Source organism: Camelus ferus, chromosome 9 (genome assembly GCF_009834535.1).
Source record: "Camelus ferus isolate YT-003-E chromosome 9, BCGSAC_Cfer_1.0, whole genome shotgun sequence".
NCBI classification, from domain to species: Eukaryota; Metazoa; Chordata; class Mammalia; order Artiodactyla; family Camelidae; genus Camelus; species Camelus ferus.
In genome coordinates this window covers 67382203-67403727 of record NC_045704.1, presented here as the reverse complement: position 1 = coordinate 67403727, position 21525 = coordinate 67382203, and the positions used below count along the sequence as shown (strand labels likewise).

General features: G+C 44.5%; 1 protein-coding gene across 1 annotated transcript in view; it reads right to left on the bottom strand.

Annotated features, from left to right (window-relative positions):
- The window catches only part of SLC44A3 (solute carrier family 44 member 3), a 64540-nt gene that overhangs the window by 19505 nt on the left and 23510 nt on the right, over positions 1-21525 (bottom strand). Inside the window, 3 exon segments of the mRNA XM_032487133.1 lie at positions 5226-5313; positions 7836-7991; positions 18461-18626. Of these exon segments, the coding sequence (XP_032343024.1) occupies positions 5226-5313; positions 7836-7991; positions 18461-18626 (410 nt within the window).

Genomic DNA, 21525 nt, shown 5'->3' with positions numbered 1-21525 from the left:
TACGCTTTTCTTGGTGTCTCATATCCAGAGGGCTGCCACACTGAAGTGGGCTGGCAACCTGACGGGCTGCACAGGGCGGATCTGAGGCACCCTGTCCTCTCCTCAAGTCACAACCAGGAGATGCAGCAGAGGCTCCCCAGGCACCCAGTGACCCCACATACTGGCCCACAGCCAAAATGGGAGGGGAAAGCTACTGGACGTTACTCTCCACTGCTGAGAACGACTGAGGTGACTGGCATCTTACCAGCATCTCAACACCAGCTATGGCACTGATTTACTGCTGTCACTACAGAGCAGCAGTGTTGGGACAACGGCTCGGGGGAGGCATATGGAGGTCCTCGCACACTCTCAGTCCACTCAACAGGATTTGGAGGCTCGAGATCAGGGCAACATAAAACATCACTGACCTTTGTGATCCCAGGGTAAGTCCTCACCATGGACAAGAGGTACAATGTGGGAAAAATGATCCTGCCACGTGGAACACAACGGGAAACCATGCACGTCACATGTCTTCCATCCTGTCCCATGTCCCACATGGAATGGCTGCAGTGCGGCCACATGGTACCCGCACACCCCAGCTCTTGGCCGGCACCACAGCGAGGTTCAGCATGCCCGCAAAGGATGGGGTTGTCATTTAAGCTGACCCTGTCTTTCTGCAGAAGCTCCGTAAGGTGGAGGGACTCGTCCAAGTTCCACAAAGAAGACACAAGCCAACTGCTGCTATACCCAACTGGGGTGGCCTTCACCTAAGAGCCCCTCCCAGGAGATGGAGTGGAAATCATCATTCTTGCAATTGTTTGACCTCAGCCCATGGCTCACTTCCTACATCCATTCCCACTTCTGCTGGAAGAACAAAGGATTGAAAAGGAACGCAACGCTCAACATGGTAAAAATATAATGCATTAAACAAGACCCAAATAATCAACAGAAGAAAAACAGTAAATAAGACAAGAATAACTGCAGTTGAAGAAGACAGCCAATCCAAGGGGACTCTGCTGGTACACCCGGAGCAAAGCGTTCTCTCCCCCGTCTGCAAAATCCCAGCACTGCCCGGGCGCGGTCACAAGTTTTGTAGGGTCACCTTGGCAGCCAGACAGCTTAACAGAATTATGAATTTGAGTCCTCAGGAAATTAAGTAAAGCACCCATTCGGTTCATGAATGACACATTTCAGTAAGCTTTAGTAACGCATGAAGCACTTAATTGATTGGTAAAAAGCCGTTAGTTGTATGAGAAAATGAAAATCCATAAAATTCTGTCATTTGCCATAAGAACTGAAGAAAGAACATTCTCGAATGTTCAAACAGTTTGGAACCACAGGAAGAGTCCTGTGGCCCCTAGAGGGTTTCAAACCTAGGGGAACACTGATCTAGAGTCCCCATCGGTGCTGGGACAGATATCTGTGCCCTCCATGGACAAGACACACGCACTTAGGGACACAGCTCCATGAGGAGCCGTGTGTGGACCATAAGGGAACAATGAGGAACAGGCCACCCCCGCCCACGGGTCAGCCTGCAGAGCCCCACACGGGAATGTCGCAGTCAGGCTCCTGGACAGTGCGGGCGGGGAGGGAGAGGGAGGCTGCAGGAGCCCCTCCCTGAAAATCTCCGAGAACAGCCAGGCAGCCCCCCAGAAGCTTTGACACAGACCCTCCTGAGGGGAGGAGGTGGGCTCCAACCACCCTGGCTAGCCTCTTCTGGATTTATAATTGCACGAGCCAGTCTTCACTCTCTTCGCTGTCCCCACACCTTTCTTGTCCTCCTCTGCAAAAATCTGCCTGTGACCAGCCCCACTCAACTGCCAGTACCTGATGTTTCTAGAGCCTGGCTTGGACAGGTGCTGAAGAGACCCCCCCCCCCAGACAGTTCTGACTTCTTCTCTGGCTGTTTCAAATGCACAGGGGTTCAAGGCTTGGGTCCTAGAGGCAAAATAGATATGGATTCAAATCCCAGTCCTGCCACTAACTATGCGCCCTCTCTAAGCCTCGGTTTCCTCATCTATAGATTGGGGACAGCCATCTCAAGGGGCTGCGGTGAAACTCACAACTGTTCCCACACAGGGCAAGTGCTCAGCACCCAACTAGCAACACAGTGAGTGCCAAGAGCCCACAGCTGTGGGCGGGTGACCCCCGGTGGGTGCTCAGTGCTCAGGCCTGACAAATCCAGCCTCTTCTACGAAAGCTCTCCTGGTCATCAAATCCAAGAGCCTCCCCGACTACCAAGACTCCCCTGTCCTGAACTTCACAGTCCTCATTCCAGCACATTCCGTCGTATCAAGGTCTCATGCAAATGCCTCACACTGTCCCCACTCCCCAGATTAGCCTGTCAGCTCCTGGAAGGCCTGGCTTTGCTTTATACTGACTCTGATCACCACAGTCCTCTCCCCCATTACACCTGGTTCAAATGGTTCCAATACAGCAAAAATAAACAGTTGTTGGATAAATAAATGTACGATGTGTGCACACGTAATATTTTCAGCTAAACACACAATTGGTATTTATGATGCAGGGAGAAAAGTAGTGAGAAATGATGAGATGTGGGGTTTCACTCCCTGCTCCCCGCCCCCTGCAAGTGAATTACTGCTCAGCCTGAAGCTGGGGGTCCACAAAATGGGGCAACTGCCACCAGTCTCCCTCCCAGGACTAGTGAAGACAGAGTAGGCTTTTAAGCAGCAATGGTGAAACACAACCAGCTCCCTGATGTTAAGTAAAGAGGAACACGTGGGGTCTGATGGTGACAAATGCATCTCATTCTCGTTCAGCATTTCCCAGCTCCTTCTGCACAAAACTAGGAAAATAAAAAAATAAGCCTCAACTCCTTTAAATCTGATTTCCAGAGAAAATCTTTTCCTGGCAACTCATTCCAGTGCCAGGAAATTTTTCAAGAGGCTAATCTAAATTCCTTCTTTCACCCTAGGCTCGCTTTCCTTTGCCCACTGCCAAGTGAGGTGGACAACAGCTCCGACCGTCATTACACAAGAATTGTCTTTATTCTCACAAATCTTTATTTCCCTCTGTTCCAGTGGTTGGTCTAGACTCCAGGCGACCTTTCCCTGCCCATCAATATTCACATCACTTCCTTCACTTTCTTCTCCATTCTTTGTCCTCCTCTTTCTCAATTTCCTAACCCGTGGGCTTCCCAGCAGCGCCCACATCAGCAGGCACCGCCTACTCCTCCGGGAACCACCTCAAGTTCCAGTTGCTCTGACAGCTGGTGTAGCCAAGGCCGCGCGCTCTGGCTGCACGACCAGAATTCAAGGGACCCACCCCTGTCTGCAACCCCAATTCACTGTGAGCTGGACCCTCAGGGCTGGCTGAGCCTTTCTGTGATTCAGGGCCACTCATTGCCCGTGTACGTCTGCTGTGAGGATTCCTCCCCTTTATAATGGTAATTTTAGTGTGGTTAAGACTAACACTACTTACGATCTTGGGAACATTTTGAACTTCTCAAAGAAAAGGTACTGGGTTAATACAAGGTGCTGAAATGTCAGAATGCAGAAAATATGTCCCTTAGGACAGCAGGGCAGAGAAAACCAACACGAACACGGTACAGTGTTTCAAATGTGTTTTTCAAATGACAGTGGCTTTCAAATGTGTTTGGGCAGCAGGGTCCTGTCTTCAAACGAACCCTTCAGGGGCACCCCACTCCCAAACCAGGGAAAGCGGAGCTTCTCGGGCGGCAGGCTGGTGGTGGCAGCGGCGATACAGGCCCAGGCCTACCTGCCCTCCTCCTCCTCACCCATTTCTCTCCCCTCCTGCGGTGGTGGTCCCTGCAGCATCCACAGGGAGCCCCTCGCTTCCAGGAGGCAGGGAAGGAGGGACACGGAAAGAATCTGAACTTACGTCATACAGTGAAGGGATGGCAACTCAACTTTAGGGCCCCATGGGACCATGTGGCCAACATATTTGTATATCAGTGGTCCCACTGCTTTGTCTTTCTGGTCTGTTACGTTTCTAAGCTTGATCTTCATGTATGCGTAGTTTATCATAGTGTGTTTTTGTAATGCATCTCAAAATCTTTGTGAAATAAGTTGGTGTCTGGATATGTACACACAGTTCTAGGAGAGAGAGGCTGGCATATGACACTGTGACAAGACACTCTAGGGTCTGGCCTGACCTGCTACATGACCACCATTCTCTATGCTATCTTACTGTTTTATGCGTGCTGGCTTGAAGCAATCCAAGCGAAAAGTAAATACACTCTAAAATGTGTTCCAAGATTCTCAAGAAGGGCCTTAATAACAGGGCTTTACTACAAGGGCATGATGGCCTTCCCAGAACAATGAAAGGTATTCTTAATAGCACTTCCAAGATATTAAACATCCATGCTATAATTACTCCCTTTACTTCTACTGGTACATTTATTAGGAAGACGGGCAACTATAAGAAGTGCTTTTCTAAGTGAGATTTCTGTGAACATTTAAATTGTAAAATGTCCTGCTGACTTACAAAAACACTGCTTTGTGTAAACTTGACTAAGGGTTATTAAAATTTCCCAAATTAAGTACAGAAAAACAAAACATACGTTTAAAGTTCATTCAACTTGATAGACTCAGAAGAAAAAAATTTGAAATTCAAACAAAGTATATAATTTTTCTGATTTTTAAAGGAATATTTATAGCTTGAAAGGGAAGGGCTGGTAAAAGATTGAAAAAATATTAGGGAAGCAATTCTTTTCCTATTTCAGGAAAATTACAGTTCTCAGAGAAGATACTGAAAACTAACTCTCAGCTTATATACATGCATTGTGTAAGGGTTTCTAAAGCCTCCTCCCCTTTTTATTTCTGAAAAGATGCACAGATTTGAAGCATGGCATTAGTGACCGAAGGTTCTGAGGTAAAGGTCCGCAAATTACAGCCCAGGAATCAGATCCACCAGGCAGCCTGCTTCCTCGGGCCAGAGCTAAGAATAATTTTCACATCTTAAATATAGTTGGAAAAAAATCAAAATAAGAAGCATATTCCTTGACATGTGAAAAATATAAAACTCAAATTACAGTGGCCATACGTACAGTTTTACTGAAACACAGTCATGCCCATCCATTTACACCCTGTCTAGGGCTGCTTCCCTGCCACCACAGCAGGGCCACGTGTTGCCACTGACACTGATGGCCCCAAAGCTGAGAATATTTACTCAGTCAAGCCTCTTACAGAGGAACTGGCCAACCCCTGACCTATGAGATGGCGCCCACCCGCAGGCCCCTCTGAGCACCCCTGGGGGAGACGTACCTGGTTGAGGTGGCACAGGCATTTGTCAAGACACCAGAAACAGCAGCCGCAGCATCGGAACACGCACCTGGACCACGCGCTGTGCTGTAGGGATCGGGTTCAGAGCCAAAGGGACAGAGTCAGAGACAGCACAGGAAAGCAGCAAGCAGGCGGTTTCTGCGAACTCGCACTCACTGTGTTCCCACTTGGAGCCCCGTGTACCTGGGGAAGCGGCACAGTAGTTCTCAGTCGGTACGGGAGAAGCCCTTCTGCTTTGCATACGCTGCTCCTGCTAATTGCTATCATTGCTACTACCGATGAGTGAGGTTTCGCTAATGCTAGGACTGCTGTTGACTTCAGCAGACAGGGAAATGAGTCAGCCCGTATTTACTAGCATGGGTGAACTAGAACTCTGGTTCTAGTGGGAACAAAACAAAACCAAACAAAACAAAAACCTTTTCTTCCCTCTTCATCTTCCCTTCAGTGTCTTCAATTATAAACTCTGCTTTTCAAACCAAAGCTTATATTCATGAAAAATTCACACCCTAGGGACAATAAAACTAACGCACTGTGGATACTGGTTATGTGCCCACATTAAAAAGAAGAAAGAATCAAGTTTAATTTTTTTTTTGAAATAAATCCAATAGTGAACTTTTCAGGGCTAACTTTCAAGGGATAAATTAGTCCTTTGAAATAGAACTTGTACTTGTGTATAACTCAAGAGTGAATAATTAAAAAAAAAGTGAATAATTTAACGAAACTTGTTGGGGGGCCGGGGGAAGGGGTGACTGAATGTGTTCTACCCACCGCCCAGAACCCCCTCGCCTCAAAAAACTCCCTGAAAACAATCCTGAAATAGTTCTCCATGAGGACCCCAGGAATAACTCAGCCTTATATGGACATTTTCTTGTCCTGGTGTTAATTTAATTGGGTGAAACTTGATCTGGATACTTCTCAGCCTGGCTGTGGTTGTGAATGAGCCATTTAACGGAGGAAAGATCTCATAGGGGCCGTGTAAAGTGTTTAAATTGTAGGCACAGCGCTGGGCTGTAAGGCTGCCACGGAAGACCTTTTTTTTTTTAACCTAAGAAAGGACACATTTCTCCAACAGTGACATCACTGAAAGGGGATTGGCGCCTTGGGCCTTGTGGGATCTGGGGTTTGATAAACAACATTTTAGACCTCCGCTGGGAGGCTGGCCCATTGACTTCTCTTTTAGATTTATGGAGACTGTTTCCCAAAGAGTTTAAGGTGCCTAGGTCTAGGGGCGAGAGATCGTCCCCTACTGCTCATTAACTTACAGTGACCTATTACTAATGCATACACACACACACATACATACACACGAATATATTTAATACACAATTAACCATAGGGATATATTTAAGAATTAAAAAGCTATTCTGTTCTTTCAGAAGTCCTTCTCTAAGAGTCCTAAGTTTGAAGGATCAACTTCAAAATGCATGGACCAGAGGAGCCACACTTGTCCTCGCTGTGTGAGTGCCTCTTCAAGCCACAAACATGTGCCAAGCAACAGTTCAATAGAAATACAAGAAAATACTCTATGATCAGGGGCAATGGCTTAGCACACACTGCAAGATAAGGAAGCCAGATAATTTTATGTGAAATTCAACCAATTGTTCCTAATTGACATATTAATATCAAATTTTGATTATGGACTTAAGAAATATCAACAATTCATATTTCTGCTTAAAAGAGCAAACAAAAACAATTTTAAAGTATAATTATAAATCCCAGCATAAAACTTCCCCAATTTACTACGAACACATACTGATACCCAAAAGGTTGGACATGTACATTCGTCTGTTAAACTCTAGCCAAGTCATCGAAGCTGAGGTGGAGATGGGAGGGGAAGGAGGGAAGGTTAACACTGTGAGAACAGAAATGCTGGGAAAAATCCAAGCTTCCCTTGTTTGGTAAGACAGAAATACCATGAGAACAGCTGTTTTCCTGGTGTTTTGGTTTCCACTGGCATTCATAACCAAATGTGCATGGAAATAAAAACCAGGGAGGGGAAAAACCCCAGGCACAAAAGCCCCATAGTTTTCTGTCTTTTGAGTCGAGATTTAGGGCAGCTTGCCCACTTCTCACTATTAAGCATGCGCGCGTGTGCACGCGTGCACACACACACACCCCCCCCCAGTAACTTCCCTTGGCACCCTCCAGGAAACACAAAATGCAGGGAGTATTTTAGTATTAAAGCAGAAACAAATACTATTCTTATCTTAGAGTATATTTGTCTTTCTATAAAAAAAATAGCTTGATAAATATCCATTACAACTTATTTAAATTTCATCTTAAGAATTCCTCCCATTTGTTCAGCATTTAAATAAGAAGGAAAGCCAGCAAAGAGAAACACTCCCTCCCCACACCACCTCTGCCACCATGTTGGAGAAAATCCAAAAAACAAAACTCTGAGCAAAACAGGGATTGGGGACAAAAAGTTTGCAGGGGGTGGGGTGGGGGGGTGGGAACTGAAGAACACTGGAGCTTTCTGAATGGCCGCTGCCACAGGTCACATTCCTTTCCGGGGACCCAGGGTAGTTTTCCAGTGATTAACTTTTCTGTGACCCAAACACAGAGTGCACTGTTTTAAGGTGCTGCCTTATCTTCTCTTTCAGCGTGTTATAGATGTACGTGAGGATGGTTCTTGGAATCCTCACCACCATGATTAAAAATGACCCTTTTACAACTGTTCCCTGATGGTAGCAGAAAAGGGTGGAGAGAGATGAAAGGATGGGGCGATCAGGAGGGTCATTTTTATTTCTGGGAACAGACAGAAAAAAAAAAAGACAGCATTTTAAAAAGGCTATTTAGAAATAAACAAAAAACTTCTCTCTGGTTCAAATCAACTACAGTACAACAATTCAGAAACCATGATGCCATCCGCGTTTGGCAAAATTTTTACACTCCTTGGTAGCTAACGTTAAGTGATTTCTAGGATGAAGTTAATTCCTTTTGGTGGCACTCAGTGTTACAGACAGACATGGCACAGGAATTGTTAAAAATACTGAAAAGTTAAAACAAACATGTTTTCCTCTTTGCAACACCTACCACCTCCACCAGTCCTTTAAATGGCATATTGATCCCATTTTCATTTTCAGAAGTTTAATTACATAATCATCCCCAAGGTTTAAATTACACACACAGCATATGTAAATATCGCCAGTACTAGCTGGGTGATTAAAATCACCACCAAATCACATGACCAGGATTGGCAGCCGGAGAGGTACCGGCTTACAGTGCACGGAGGGAAGGCTCTGGCTTCTGCACAGCTCCAGGCTCCTGAAATCCAGCTGATTCCTACTCTGCTCTTTAAAGGTCACTTCACTGTGAATCATTTACGGGACTCGTCATGACACAGCTCCCAAGAATGCAAAAGTCTGTTTCACAGGCAGGAAAAAAAAAAAAGTGAAAAAGAACAGAGCGGGCACAGCCTTCACCCTACCCCAAACCTGAAAGATAAAGCACAGGAGGGAGGGCTGATGCAACCCCTCCCAGACCCTCTGATGCCAGTTCTAGAAAATGAGGCCCTTTCCAAGAAGCTACTTCACTGATTCCAGGGGAAGCCTGCTTCCTTCATAACGGATTATTCTGCAACTTGCTCTGGTTGCTAATAAGTCACTATGAATTAAGGGTTTGACAAGAGCCTAGGTTTTGAGGGAGGAAAAGGAATGCAGCCAGAAATGTTTCAAGAGTTGGCAATGGCCGTATTTTGCTGTTACTTAAATCATCCAGGAAGGAAGAGAGAAAGGAAAGTAATATTGGAAGCAGAATAATTGCAACGCAGTTGTCCCGCAGAAAGGGCGACGTGTGTTTCAACTCAGTTTTGCTGGAAATAGGAAATACCAGGCAGCTGTCGCTGACAGGAACTGATTTTGATCTGATGAACCAAGGGCAGCCCCGCCAGGAAAATCGTACCCATTTTCTCCCGTTCCTTATTATTGTTATTTTTTTTTTAAAGGGAGAATGTTTGCTTTTCCATTTGGGAGATTTATGGGCCTTAGAGCATCTTACGGTGCTCCAGAGGGGGTGCGGGAGGGGAGGGCAGCACCTGCCTTCCCATCTGGTCGGGAAATAAATGATTCACAGGCCACTGTGAATGGGGCCGTGGGGGCTGGTCCTGCAGGTACTGGCGTTTGGGCTTAGGCACCAGCTGTCTGGGGTTCCGGGCATGGGGTGAACCATTCCAGGCTGAGGAGCGTCTGCGTGTCTTGACTGCCCCCGTCCGTGTCGCACCCAGTGCTGCCTCCAGGGCTTCCCTGGGACAAGAGTAGAGGGTCTGAAGCTGAGTTAACATATGACGAGAGAGAGACCCTGGGAAGGCGGCCAGCTCTCAAACCAGGCCAGCCTGCGGAGCCGGGAGTCACTCAATACCCGCCCTGAGAACGAAACACCGCCCCGCACATAAAGGCCAGTCAGTGCAGGTTCTCTGAGCCCCACCTTCTCTCCTTAGACTCTTTTCTGTGTTCAAAGGTAATGTCACCCTGCCACCCGTGCCCTGCGAAGTACGTGGCTATGGCCTTCACCTCTGTTTCCTTCACAACCAGCAAAACCTACTTTTAGGAGGAGGCTCTGATTACACCTGGTGAGGCCGAAACTAAGACTTTGGGATGGCGGTGCAGCGTGGGGCATGTGGGGCAGCTGAGTGATGGGCCTGTGAGGATGCTAAGGCCTCTGGTCAGGCCTGCACTTCCAGGGAGTACTGCATGCTGAGCACCTTCCACTGGATTCTGGGGGTGCTGGCAACTGGAAGACCCTGGGCAGTGTGAGAGACCAGGGTGCGCCCCACACACCCAGCTCCACTTCTTTGAAACCTGTGGCTGCGCTGAGTGCTGAAGGTGCCCGGCCCTGTGCGAGGGAGCCGGGCCTCCAGGACACTGCATCGCTCAAGTCACTGAGCAGAGGCTTTAACGCTCCCGTCCGTCTGAGTCCGTGACACCTCTGGGTCGTGGCACAGAAGTGATGCTTTGTAACTACTATTCGGACAACAGAGCCTAGGTCGAAGCCAGCAGCCACTTCAGGGTCCTAGAGGCAAGCTTTAGCTCTGGGGAGATCCAGCCTGGTGCTCACTAAGAACCCTTCAACAGGATGGAAAACTCATTGTGTGCTGAGGCTCTTGGACAGGGACCAGGCCACGCAGGCTGGATGGGCTCCCGTGTCAATCTGGTCCTGAGCACAGGAGAACGGTGTGGTCCCCACAGAGGCCTTGTCCTTTCCTGGTACTTCTTCCAGCAAGATCACTGCAAGATGGGGTTGGGAGGGCTGTCGGGAGGCTGTAAGGTTCATCTTTCCAACCCCACAGAAAATGGAAACTCCTTGTTATGGAGAACAGGCCTTGGCAGCTCTCGTCAGGCTTAGGGAACTCAAGGGTCTCCCACCTAAGTTCCTTAGGCTCCGCCATGAGTCCACTGCCTCACTCCTCCCTTAGCAAATCCAAGGCAGCTGGAAAGCATCTTTGGTATATTTGCAAATATGATGAAGTCATGCTGCTTCCGTGTCCCTTCTCCAAGCTGAGCGGTTGCTGGTTCCTGCCTATCACACCCCAGCCGCATCTTTATGGCTCTCAGTTGACTCCTCTTCTAGCAAATGGTTGCAAAAGGGAAATTATACAAGTTGCCCATATCCTGGGACTTGATGGTCTTTGTATGAACTCTCCAGCCCTCTTACTGCTTAAATGGATGACAGAGATGAATGCACTCTGCCTATGTTTATTCCTCTCCCTGTGTGCAGGCGAGACCATGAGATGAAAGAATTGTGAACCCTGAGATAAAGGAAAACCTTGAGGTTTCAAAATTAGGCATGCAGTTAAAAAGAATGCAGAACTCTTTAATAAGTGAAATAGTAGTGCTAAAAATAAACCATGCATTTCATTTTAAATTAGTTTATTTTTATCAAATATGTGAAGTATCTTAAAAAGTCAAATCGTACTCCTAGGTGTAACAGGAGAAGCAGCAGTTTTTTTCCCCACTGCTAATTTTCTCTCCCTAGAGGTAGTATTTTAGCTGTTTCTTCTGGAACTTGCCCTCACACTTCTAAATTACACGTTCTCACGGCCATTTCTTGATTTTTCAGCCTCAGAGACTGTCTACCGACTTCCTGCGATGGAAGATGCAGGTTTAGTTCTCCTACACGGCCTAAACTCCCCTACGCGCTCATTTTCCCACTCCCTGCTTCTCAATTATACTGAAATTTTTAATGTTTTTTTTTCCCAGCCTTTTTGAGATATAATTGACATACAACATTATGTAAGTCCAAGGTGTACAATGCATTGGTTTGACACACATATATTGCAGAATGACGGCCTCCACCACCTCGTGTAATTACCACTTCTTTTTTGTGGTGAGAACACTTAAGATCTACTCTTTCAGCAACTTTCAAGTGTATAGTAAGTCTCACTAACTACAATCATCATGCTGGGCTATGAACTTATGCTTCTAACCGCAGGTTTATACCCTTTCACAATGTCTCCCCTTTCCCCCTACACCCCAGCCCCTGGTAACCACCATTCTACTCTGTTTCTATGAGTTCAGCTTTTTTAGATTCCACATATAAGTGATATGATCCAGTATTTGTTTTTCTATGACTCATATCACTCAGCATAATGCTGTCAAGGTTCATCCATGTTGTCACAAACGTCAGGATTTCCTTCTTTCTCGTGGCTGAATAATCTTCCTTTATCTACACCACATCTTTTTCATTCATTCACCTGTCAATGGACACTTAGGTTGCTCCCATACCTTGGCTTCTGTGAATAATGCTGCAACAAACACGGGAGTGAAGATCATTCTGCAAGATCCTTTTTCATTTCCTTTGGATATACACCCACAAGTAGGATTGCTAGATCATATGGTAATTCTAATTTTAGTTTCTTTAGGAACCTCCATACTGTTAAACTGTTTTTCGTATTTGCTGTACCAATTTACATTCCCACCAGCAGGGCATAAGGATTCCCTTTTCTCCACATCCTTGCCAACACTTGTTACCTCTTGTCTTTTTGATGTTAGCCCTTCTAACAGGTGTAAGGTGATACGCATTATGGCTTTGATTTGCAATTCCCTGATGATTAGTGATGTTGAACACCGCTTCATGTGCCTGCTGGCCATTTGCATGTCTTCTTTGGAAAAATATCTATTCAGTTCTTCTGCCCATTTTTTAACTTTTTTTTTTTTTTTGCTATTGAGTTATATGAGTTCTTTATATATTTTGATATTAACCTCTTACCAGAAATATGATTTACAAATACTTTCTCCCATCCCATAGGTTGCCTTTTCACTGTGTTGACTGATTTCTTTCCTGTGTAGAGCTTTGTAGTTTGATGGGGTCCCACTTACCAGTTTTTGCTTTCGTTGCTTGGATTTTTGGTATCATATTCAAAAATCACCTCTAAGACTGATGTCAGGGAGCTTCTCCCTTACGTTTTCTTCTAGAAGTTTTATAATTTCAGTTCTTATGTTTAAGTCTTCAAACCATTTTGAGTTAATTTTTGTGAATAGTGTAATGTAGGGGTAATTCTTCTTCATGTGGTTATCCAGTTTTCCAGTACCATTTACTGATGAGATTATCCTTTCCCCTGCCTGGAATCTCAATTCTCTTCCACAGATCTGTGAGTCCATTTTTATGCCAGCGCCACACTGCTCTGATTACTGCAGTTTTGTGGTATAGTTTGAAAACAGAAACTGTGAGGTGTCTAGGAATGCTCTTCTTTCTCAATTTTGCTTTGGCCATTTGGGCTCTTTTGTGATTCCATACAAATTTTAGGATTTTTTTTTCTATTTTTATGGAAAATGTAATTGGAATTTGGATAAGGAATGCATTGAATCTATAAATGCTTTTGACTAATATGGATATTTTAACAATATTAATTCTTCTGATCCATGAACACAGGAATATCTTTCCATTCATTTCTTTAATATCTGTCATCAGAGTCTTATAGTTTTCAGTGTACAAATCTTTCACATCTTTGGTTAAATTTATCTGTAAGCATTTTATTGTTTTGGATGCTATTGTGAATGGAGTTGTTTTATTTCTTTTTCAGATATTTTGTTGTCAGAGTATAGAAATGCAACTGTCTTCTGTATGCTGATTTTGTATCTTGCAACTTTACTGAATTCATTGATCAATCTAACAGTTTTTTGGTGAAGTCTTCAGGATTATATATATATATATGTAATATCATGTCATCTGCAAAGACAATTTTACTTCTTCCTTTCTGATTTAGATACTTTTTTTTTTCTTTTTCTTGCTTGATTGCTCTGGCTAGGACTTCCAGTACTATGTTGAATAGGAGTGGTAAGAGTGGGCACTCTTGTCTTGTTCCTGATCTTAGAGAAAAAGACTTTCAATCTTTCACCATTGAGAATGTTTTAATGTTTACTGTTTACATTATCAGTACATAAATAACATTGACAACTGATCCAAATGGTATATTCTGAGTGTATTTCCTTTTTTGTACAACTTTTGTTTTTTTCCTGAAGTTCGTAACTGTTTCACAATTTTTTTATTTGTGCAGTTTTCCATAGGCTTCACCAAAGTATAAATCTTTTTTCCATATGTTCAAACATACCAGATGTCCTCTCAGTTCCTCTTCTTTTCTTTTCTTTTCTTTTTTTTTTTTTGGAGACATCTCTCCCGGAGCCCACTCCTCCATGGATGTTTTCTATACCTCATCAGTAGCTACCCTCCTGGAAATTCCTTCCTCTTCTTCACTGTGTTGGAGCTCATTTCCTGAAACTCATGTTTTCCTGCCTGGCTTACTCATTAGTTTCAGTGGACAATGGATGTGGGAAGAAAATCTTTTGGGATGTTGCATGCCTGAACAGGACTCCATTCTCCTTTACCCTTGACTGATAGTATGACTAGGTATAGAATTTGAGGTTGGGAATAACCTTTCCTTAGAATTTCGACAGCCTTGTCCTACTGTCTCCTTGGTTCAGAGTTGCTGTTAAAGATCAGATCCCATTCTAGTTCTTTTTAAATTTAATTTAATTTTTTAATTGAAGTATAGTTGATTTACAGTATTATGTTAGTTTCAGGTGTACAACATAGTGATTCCATATTTTTATAGATTATACTCCATTAAAGCTATTATAAAATATTACCTATATTTCCTGTGTTGTACAATATATCTTTGTAGCTTATTTATTTTATACATAGCAGTTTGTACCTTTTAATCTCCTACCCCTATCTTGGTACCCCATCCCCTTCCCTTTCCCAACTGGTAACCGTTAGTTTGTTCTCTGTATCTGAGTCTGTTTCTATTTTGTTTTATTCATCAATCTGTTTTATTTTTTAGATTCTACATATATGTGATAACATACAGTATTTGTTTCCCTCTAACTTATATTATGGCTAATATTTCATTGTGTGTGTGTATCCCTCGAACTTATTTCACTAAGCATAACGCCCTGCAGGTCCACCTATATTGCTGCAAAACGGCAACATTCCATTCTTTTTTATGGCTAATATTCCATCTTCTTTATCCATTCATCTGTTGATGGACACTTAGTGGCTTCCATATTTTGGCTATCATAAATAATACTGCCTGAACATTGGGGTGCATGTATCTTTTCAAATTTGTGTTTTCATTTTCTTTGGATATATACCCAACAGTGGAATTGCTGGATCATATAGTATTTCTATGTTTAGTTTTTAAAGAAAACTCCATACTGTTTTCCATAGTGGCTGCACCAATTTACATTCCCACCAATAGCATACTTGGGTTCCCTTTTCTCCACATCCTTGCCAAGATTCGTTGTTTGTGTTTTTCTTGACAATAGCCATTCTGACAGGTGTGAGATATTTCATTGTGGTTTTGACTTGCATTTCTCTGATTAGTGATGCTGAACATCTTTCCATGTGCCTACTGATCATCTGTACATCTTCTTTAGAAAAATGTCTGTTCAGGACTTCTACCCATCTTTAAACTGGGTTGTTTATTTTTATTTTTTTGATATTGAGTTGTACAAGTTCTTTACATATTTTGGATATTAACCCCTTATCATTAATATCATTTGCAAATATTTTCTCTCATTTAGTATGTTGTCTTTTTGTTTTGTCAATGGTTTCCTTTGCTGTACAAAAGCTTTTAAGTTAATTAGGTCCCATTTGTTTATTTTTGCTTTTGTTTTGTTTGAGGAGATAGATCCAAAAAAATATCACTACAACTTATGTCAAACAGTGTTCTGCCTGTGTTTTCTTCCAGGGATTTTATGGTTTCCGGTCTTACATTTAGGTCTTTAATCAATTTTGAGTTTATTTTTGTATTTTATTTATGGTGTGAGAAAATGTTCTAATTTCATTCTTTGACGTGCAGCTGTCCAATTTTCCTGACAACACTTATTGAAGAGACTTTCTTCTCCCCATTGTACATTCTTGCCTCTTTTGTTGTAGATCAATCAACCATAAGCGCATGAGTTTATTTCTGGGCTCCCTGTTCTGTTCCTTTGATCTATGTGTTTGTTTTTGTGCCACCGCAGCTTTGTGGTTTTGATTACTGTAGCGTATTAGTATAGTCTGAAGTCAGGGAGTGTAATACCTCCAGGTTTGTTCTTTTTTTCAAGGTTGCTCTGGCTATTTGGGGTCTTTTGTGGCTCCACATAAACTCTGGGATTATTTGTTTTAATTCTGTGAAAAATGTCATGGGTGTTTTGATGAGGATTGCATTAAATATGTAAATTTCTTTGGGTAGTATAGACATTTTAACAATATTAATTCTTCCAGTCCATTAACACAGGATATCTTTCCAATTTTTGGTATCATTTTCAATTTCCTTCATGTTTTATAGTTTTCAGAGTATAGGTCTTTTATCTCTTCTAGTTCTTGATACTTTGCCTGTGGGCTGTTTTTATCTCTAAAGCTTCTGGGATCTTCTCTTTACTTAGGTCCTCTAGCTCTGAGAAATCTTGATAGTTTCTTCCCTTCTTTTTCCTTTGTTCTGTATTTCTGGAACTTGTATTAGCCAGATGTTCAGTGTCCTACGTTATCCTCTAATTTTTCATCATCTCTCTCCTCTTTTCCATCTCTTTGTCTTTCGGGTCTACCTTCTGGAACAGTTTTTCAACTTTATACTCTAATCCTTCAGTAGAAAATTTTCACTTTTGCAATCATATTTTTAATCACAAAGAGGTCTTTCTTGTTCTCTCACTATTCCTTTTTTTTTTTTTGTACGGAAACAGCATTTCTTGGTTCTTTCTGAGGATATTATAGTTTTGTTTTGTTTTGTAGTTTTCTTCTGCTGCCTGCATTGTCTCTATTTTCCCTAAATTCTTTTGTTTGTTTGTTTTGTTCATTTTGATCTCTTTCAGTAAAGACTTCTACAAATGTTTAACAATCACTGGTTACTAGTTCACATTTAAGAGTGAGGCAGTGAAGAGTGAATTGGAGGCTCTATACAAGGGTGACTGCTGACTGGTGAGTTTCACTAACTGGTTTGGTGTCAGGAAATCAGCCATTTCATTTGGGGACTCCCACATGGCACCACCTGTAGGTATTTTCTTTGTGTTAGACAATTTCTCCAAAGAAGCCAACTATCTCCTGCTTAGGAAGTATCAGCCTGGCTGTCAGCATCCCGGGGGCTGAGCTGTGGAGTGCGGGTTGGTGGTAGGTAGAACTCTATTCAGTATTTAGACTTTCACTTGCTCCCACTCCTTTCAGTACAGAGCTTTGCCCCAGCCTCCGCTGTGCCAGACACCCCATGTCCAGATCCTCTCTGATGACCTCTTCAGAGAGCAAAGTTCCCGCCTTCTGCTGGTGTAATGGGAGGCCCTGGGACCCAACTGCTCCTTAGAAAGACCTTAACTCATCTCCAGAAGGACATTTTACACTTGAGTTCCTGAGCACCTCTAAGTTTTTGTGGTTCAAACCAGCCACCTCACCTGTCCTACTGAACACACACAGACAGGCTTTTTTAGGTCTCTCCAGTCTGCAGAGTGGTGAGTGGTGGCTCACCCATCCTCTCTTCAGCTGCCAACATTTGGTTGGCATTTCTTGCCCACTGTCGTTGTTTCCTCCTGCCCATGTGTGTTTATGCTTTTTCCGTTCTTTCACAATCTGGGGGGAGGGGAGTCGGGGCAGGGGGAAGGATTAGGAGATAACCCATCTACACCTCACTGCAAGTTAAATCAAAAGAATATCGTTGAAAATGCTTTGGTTTTGTGGTTCTAAAATAACACAGAATCAATGCTGTCAGAGAGCTGTGACCTGCTGGCCAATTTGGTTAGAAGAATCTTTGCTCGCCTACTCAGGGGAAAGCAGCACACACCACCCCCTCTGGTGGCTTAAGGTTCTCAGTGCCCAGGGCTACAGTCCGTTGTGCATCCCACAGGGTCTCTAATGGTGGAGGCTCCCAAACAGCGCCCCTGCAATAAAACCCACGGTGCTCCTTATCTCGGGAGGTAACTGCTCTGCGGCATGAATCATCCCTGGCTGACCCTCCTGCCCCCACGAACACTCAGTGTTTTCCTGCTCATTTCGTCTGAGAGATGAGAGGAGGATGAGCATCATCGGGCGTAAACTTCCTGTTCTGAGTCCAACCCTGTCATTGTACTGACCGTGCTCTTCTTGCCTGTGGTTTTCTCTCTGCCCTTGGAGAGTCACACACACAGAGGAGGTAAAGGGGTGAGGGCTCTGTGTGTGTGTGTGTGTGCGCACATGCACGCGTGTGCACTCACATAAGTGTCCTCAATTATTCCGATGAGGTAATGGAGGGTAAACACTCCAGTAAGTATCATGGTGAACAGTGAAGCAAATAGTTAATTCACTAGTTCTTAACTATACGGACACAAAATTTATCTAACAGTCATACACATTTCCCTTAGGAGTCAAAGTTATTTTCCAAGAAAGCATTCTCCTCACTTTACATGGGATGAAGTGATGCTCCCAGAACTTACTGAAGTATGTTCCAAACAGATCAGTAATTTTTAAAGTTTGAAGTCAGTAAGAATGGATATTTACAGGCAAAGTCAACCTTTTCTTTCAGGTTTTTTTCAACTCTGAGCAGTGCAGTTACTCCCTGTTTGGCTTCCTTCAGGATTTTCTAACTTAAAGCAAAAGAGGCTGGGATAAGATATGACATGACTTTTTACTTCCAAATGGGCGTCCTCCCCAATTTTGAGCGTAGTCGTTTACTCTCACCAATCCCTTTCGAGGGGCCACGTCAAAACTCCAAAATGTGTTTTGAGATGCATGACATGAAGCTCACAGACAAGTCAACAGCAGTAACACACTGGACCTACCTGTTGAAATAACACGTCACCACTGCCCCAGCTACAGTCATTTGCTGGCATGCGACGAGGAATTTGCCAGTCCAGATGAGGCCAATTAAGTGGTACCACCACGTATACCGAATGCCTGACGGAGGCTTATGTTCCGCCTGGCCACCTCCGATAACCTGGGCAGCTGCTAAAGTTTAAAACACAAACATGCTTTTCACCTGGCCACGCTTCCTCATGCCCGGGCTTTGGCATCACGTGAAACACAGATGCCAAAGCAAAGCCTGAAGTACCAACTGTAAGTTAAGATCTTCACAGCAAAACTAAAAACTGAGAACACACATTTAACTTGTGAGTAATGTCTCCAGTGATGATCACGGCGACTGACCGGTAGGCAATTTGCAAGACACTTGACTCACAGGCCAATAACTCACCTCGCTTTATAGATACGAAAACTGAGGTCTGGAAGAGTCAAGTGACTTTCGTAAAGTCTCGCTGCTCATGATTAGTGGAGGGAGAATATAAACCTGGACACACTGGGCTCTAAACCCCACGACTCTGTGATGCAGACACAACTTACGCTGATGAAAGCACACAAAGCCCTTAGGACTGTGTTACAGATCCCTAATTCACCAAAACCTTTAGACTTTATAAACGGGACAAGGATTTTCATTGTTTCAAAGGGAGGCATTTCAGATTTCACGTCAAGACCAAACTCTTCCAGGACATTTACAATGTCCACTGAGCCGCAGTGTTAATCTTCTAGGTTTAAATCTCAGCTTTACCCCTTTCTGGGTAGCCTGGGGCAAGTTATGTGGCCTCTTGGAGTTTCAGTGTCCTTATCTGTAATAGCCATTTCCTGGTGGTAGTTCAAGGGAGTGTGGAGTGGGATTTACCTGGTAGGCACTGGCCCACAGAAATATCACTTCATGAGTGATAACGATTATTACTATTATTAAATTTCAGGAGCACAATACTGTATTAAACCGAGGCCAGCAACACAGCCCCAGAATGCTCCGCCACCCACTGGCTGTTTCCTGCTCCACTTGTTCTCATCTGAAGAAGCCCTGGAATTAGCTCTGTAATTCAATTCAGTTCCATCTGGATCTGGTCAAACCAAACCCCAGCTCTAGAGATGCTAGGTATCCTCTGCTGTGTATTTCAAACAAATTACTGTAAGTACGAAGATGGCACTTTGGTCTTTGGCAAAACCTATAACACAAAGGACACTTAAAGACAGTTGCATATTTCCTTTCATAGCTATAAACTGCTTTTAGGTTCATGGTTCATATGTCATTAGATATTCGCAGTATGGTCTGTGCAAAGGACGTGGGAGAAGATGATCATGCTGCAGGGCAAGCTGACTCCACAGACGAAGGCTGGTCTTAGGAACTTATGCTCTGTGTTCTGCTGAACGAGAGTCACACTGTGAGAACCAGTGAGCAGCCTGGTTTACAGAGGGAGGGAAGCCGGTACTTTAATGAACACTGGACTCATCCTGGCTTGGAGGACGTCTCTGTTTCAGGTAAGGCACTTAGAGATGCTTATGCTTTTCCAAAAGGGGCGTGTTTCAGAAAAGCGCTCCCAGTTCCAAAGGAGGTGACCCTTCACGATTAACAGGCATGTGTAGGCAGCCAGGTCAGCGGAGACTCGGAGAGCCACTCCCTGGAACAGCAGATGCGCTGGGGCCAGACAGCATGCACACTGATGCCCTGACAAGGTCACCAGTGCCAGGGCCTGACTGCTGTTTCCAGGGCCGTGTCTACACATCACACGTGGTTGCGGGTGGAGGATGTTTCCAAAGACCAGGAGGGATGGCTTCGTCAACAGATGAAAGGCAGGTAAATACAAAGGCCCTGAGCTAAGGGGGGGCAGACTCTGCTCGGGCTGCCAGTGGCACAGTCACACACTGTGCCAGCTTGGCACACGGATGGCAACAGACAGCGAGCGGAGGACGGCTGCGTCAGGGATCCGTGTGGGCCTTCAGGCCCTTGGAGCTCCCGAGAAGCAGAGCCCATAGCGTGTTCTTGACTGCTTGTGCACTCCTCCATGGACGCCTTCGTCTGTTTATCCTTCTGGTCCAGGTACACCAGGCTGTTTACAGGCCCTCCTTCAGGGCCGGGTTTCTCAGCCTCTCAACATAGCAGCTGACATTCTGGATCAGATACTTCTCTGCTGGGGTGAAGTGACGGGGAGGCTGTCCTGTAATCTGCAGGATGTTTAGCAGCTTCCTCAGCCTCGGCCCCCTAGATATCAGAAGCTTCTTCCCACCCCTCCTCCACTCATGACAACCCCCAATGTCTCCAAACGCTGCCAAACGCACCTAGGGGAACAGAATTGCTGCTTGAGAATCACTGCTCTGAGCCAACAGTCTCTGGAGCATCAGGCACTCTGGCCTCAGAGGGAAAGCTTAGGAACAAGCCTGCGGGCAGGGCAGGCGTGTCCATGCACACACGACTGCCCTCTCCTGGACAGCTGGGTCGGTGCAGGCAAGAGCCTCTCATCACATCAGTCACTGTTTCTAAGGACTGTTAGAATCTAGCTGCTACCACAGGTAGCTATGGGGTGTTAACGGGAACTGGATTCCACGGTAAGATTGATCTGGGAGATGGTGGTGAACTGGGAGAAGGCTTGATTCCAATCTCAGCTTTGACGTATGTGACAAGCACCTGGGCCTCAGTTCTCTCATTGTAAAGATGAAGAGGGTAGACAAGATGAACTCCGGGGCAGTGGTTACAGGCTTGGGTTTGAGAGTCACACAGGCTGAGATTCACATCTCTGCACTGTCCCCTAATGGCTGACCAACCCTGGGCACATTGGGAGGTTCTGGCACCTTTTAACATCTGTGTTTCATCATCTGTAATCAGAAGATATGAATACCTGCTTCTCACTCCGCTGTTCCATCCAGTCTCATGGCTCTAAGTGCCATACGCATAGCTGTTTTGAGGTTTAAATCGGCAGGTGCTTAGAATAGTAAGTACAATATAAAGTTAGCTATGACTGAGACATAGGTAGGTACGATTCCAGTTCTGAAATTAAGAAATACTTATTTGCTATCTATTGCATGCTGGAATTATGCTGGACATTAG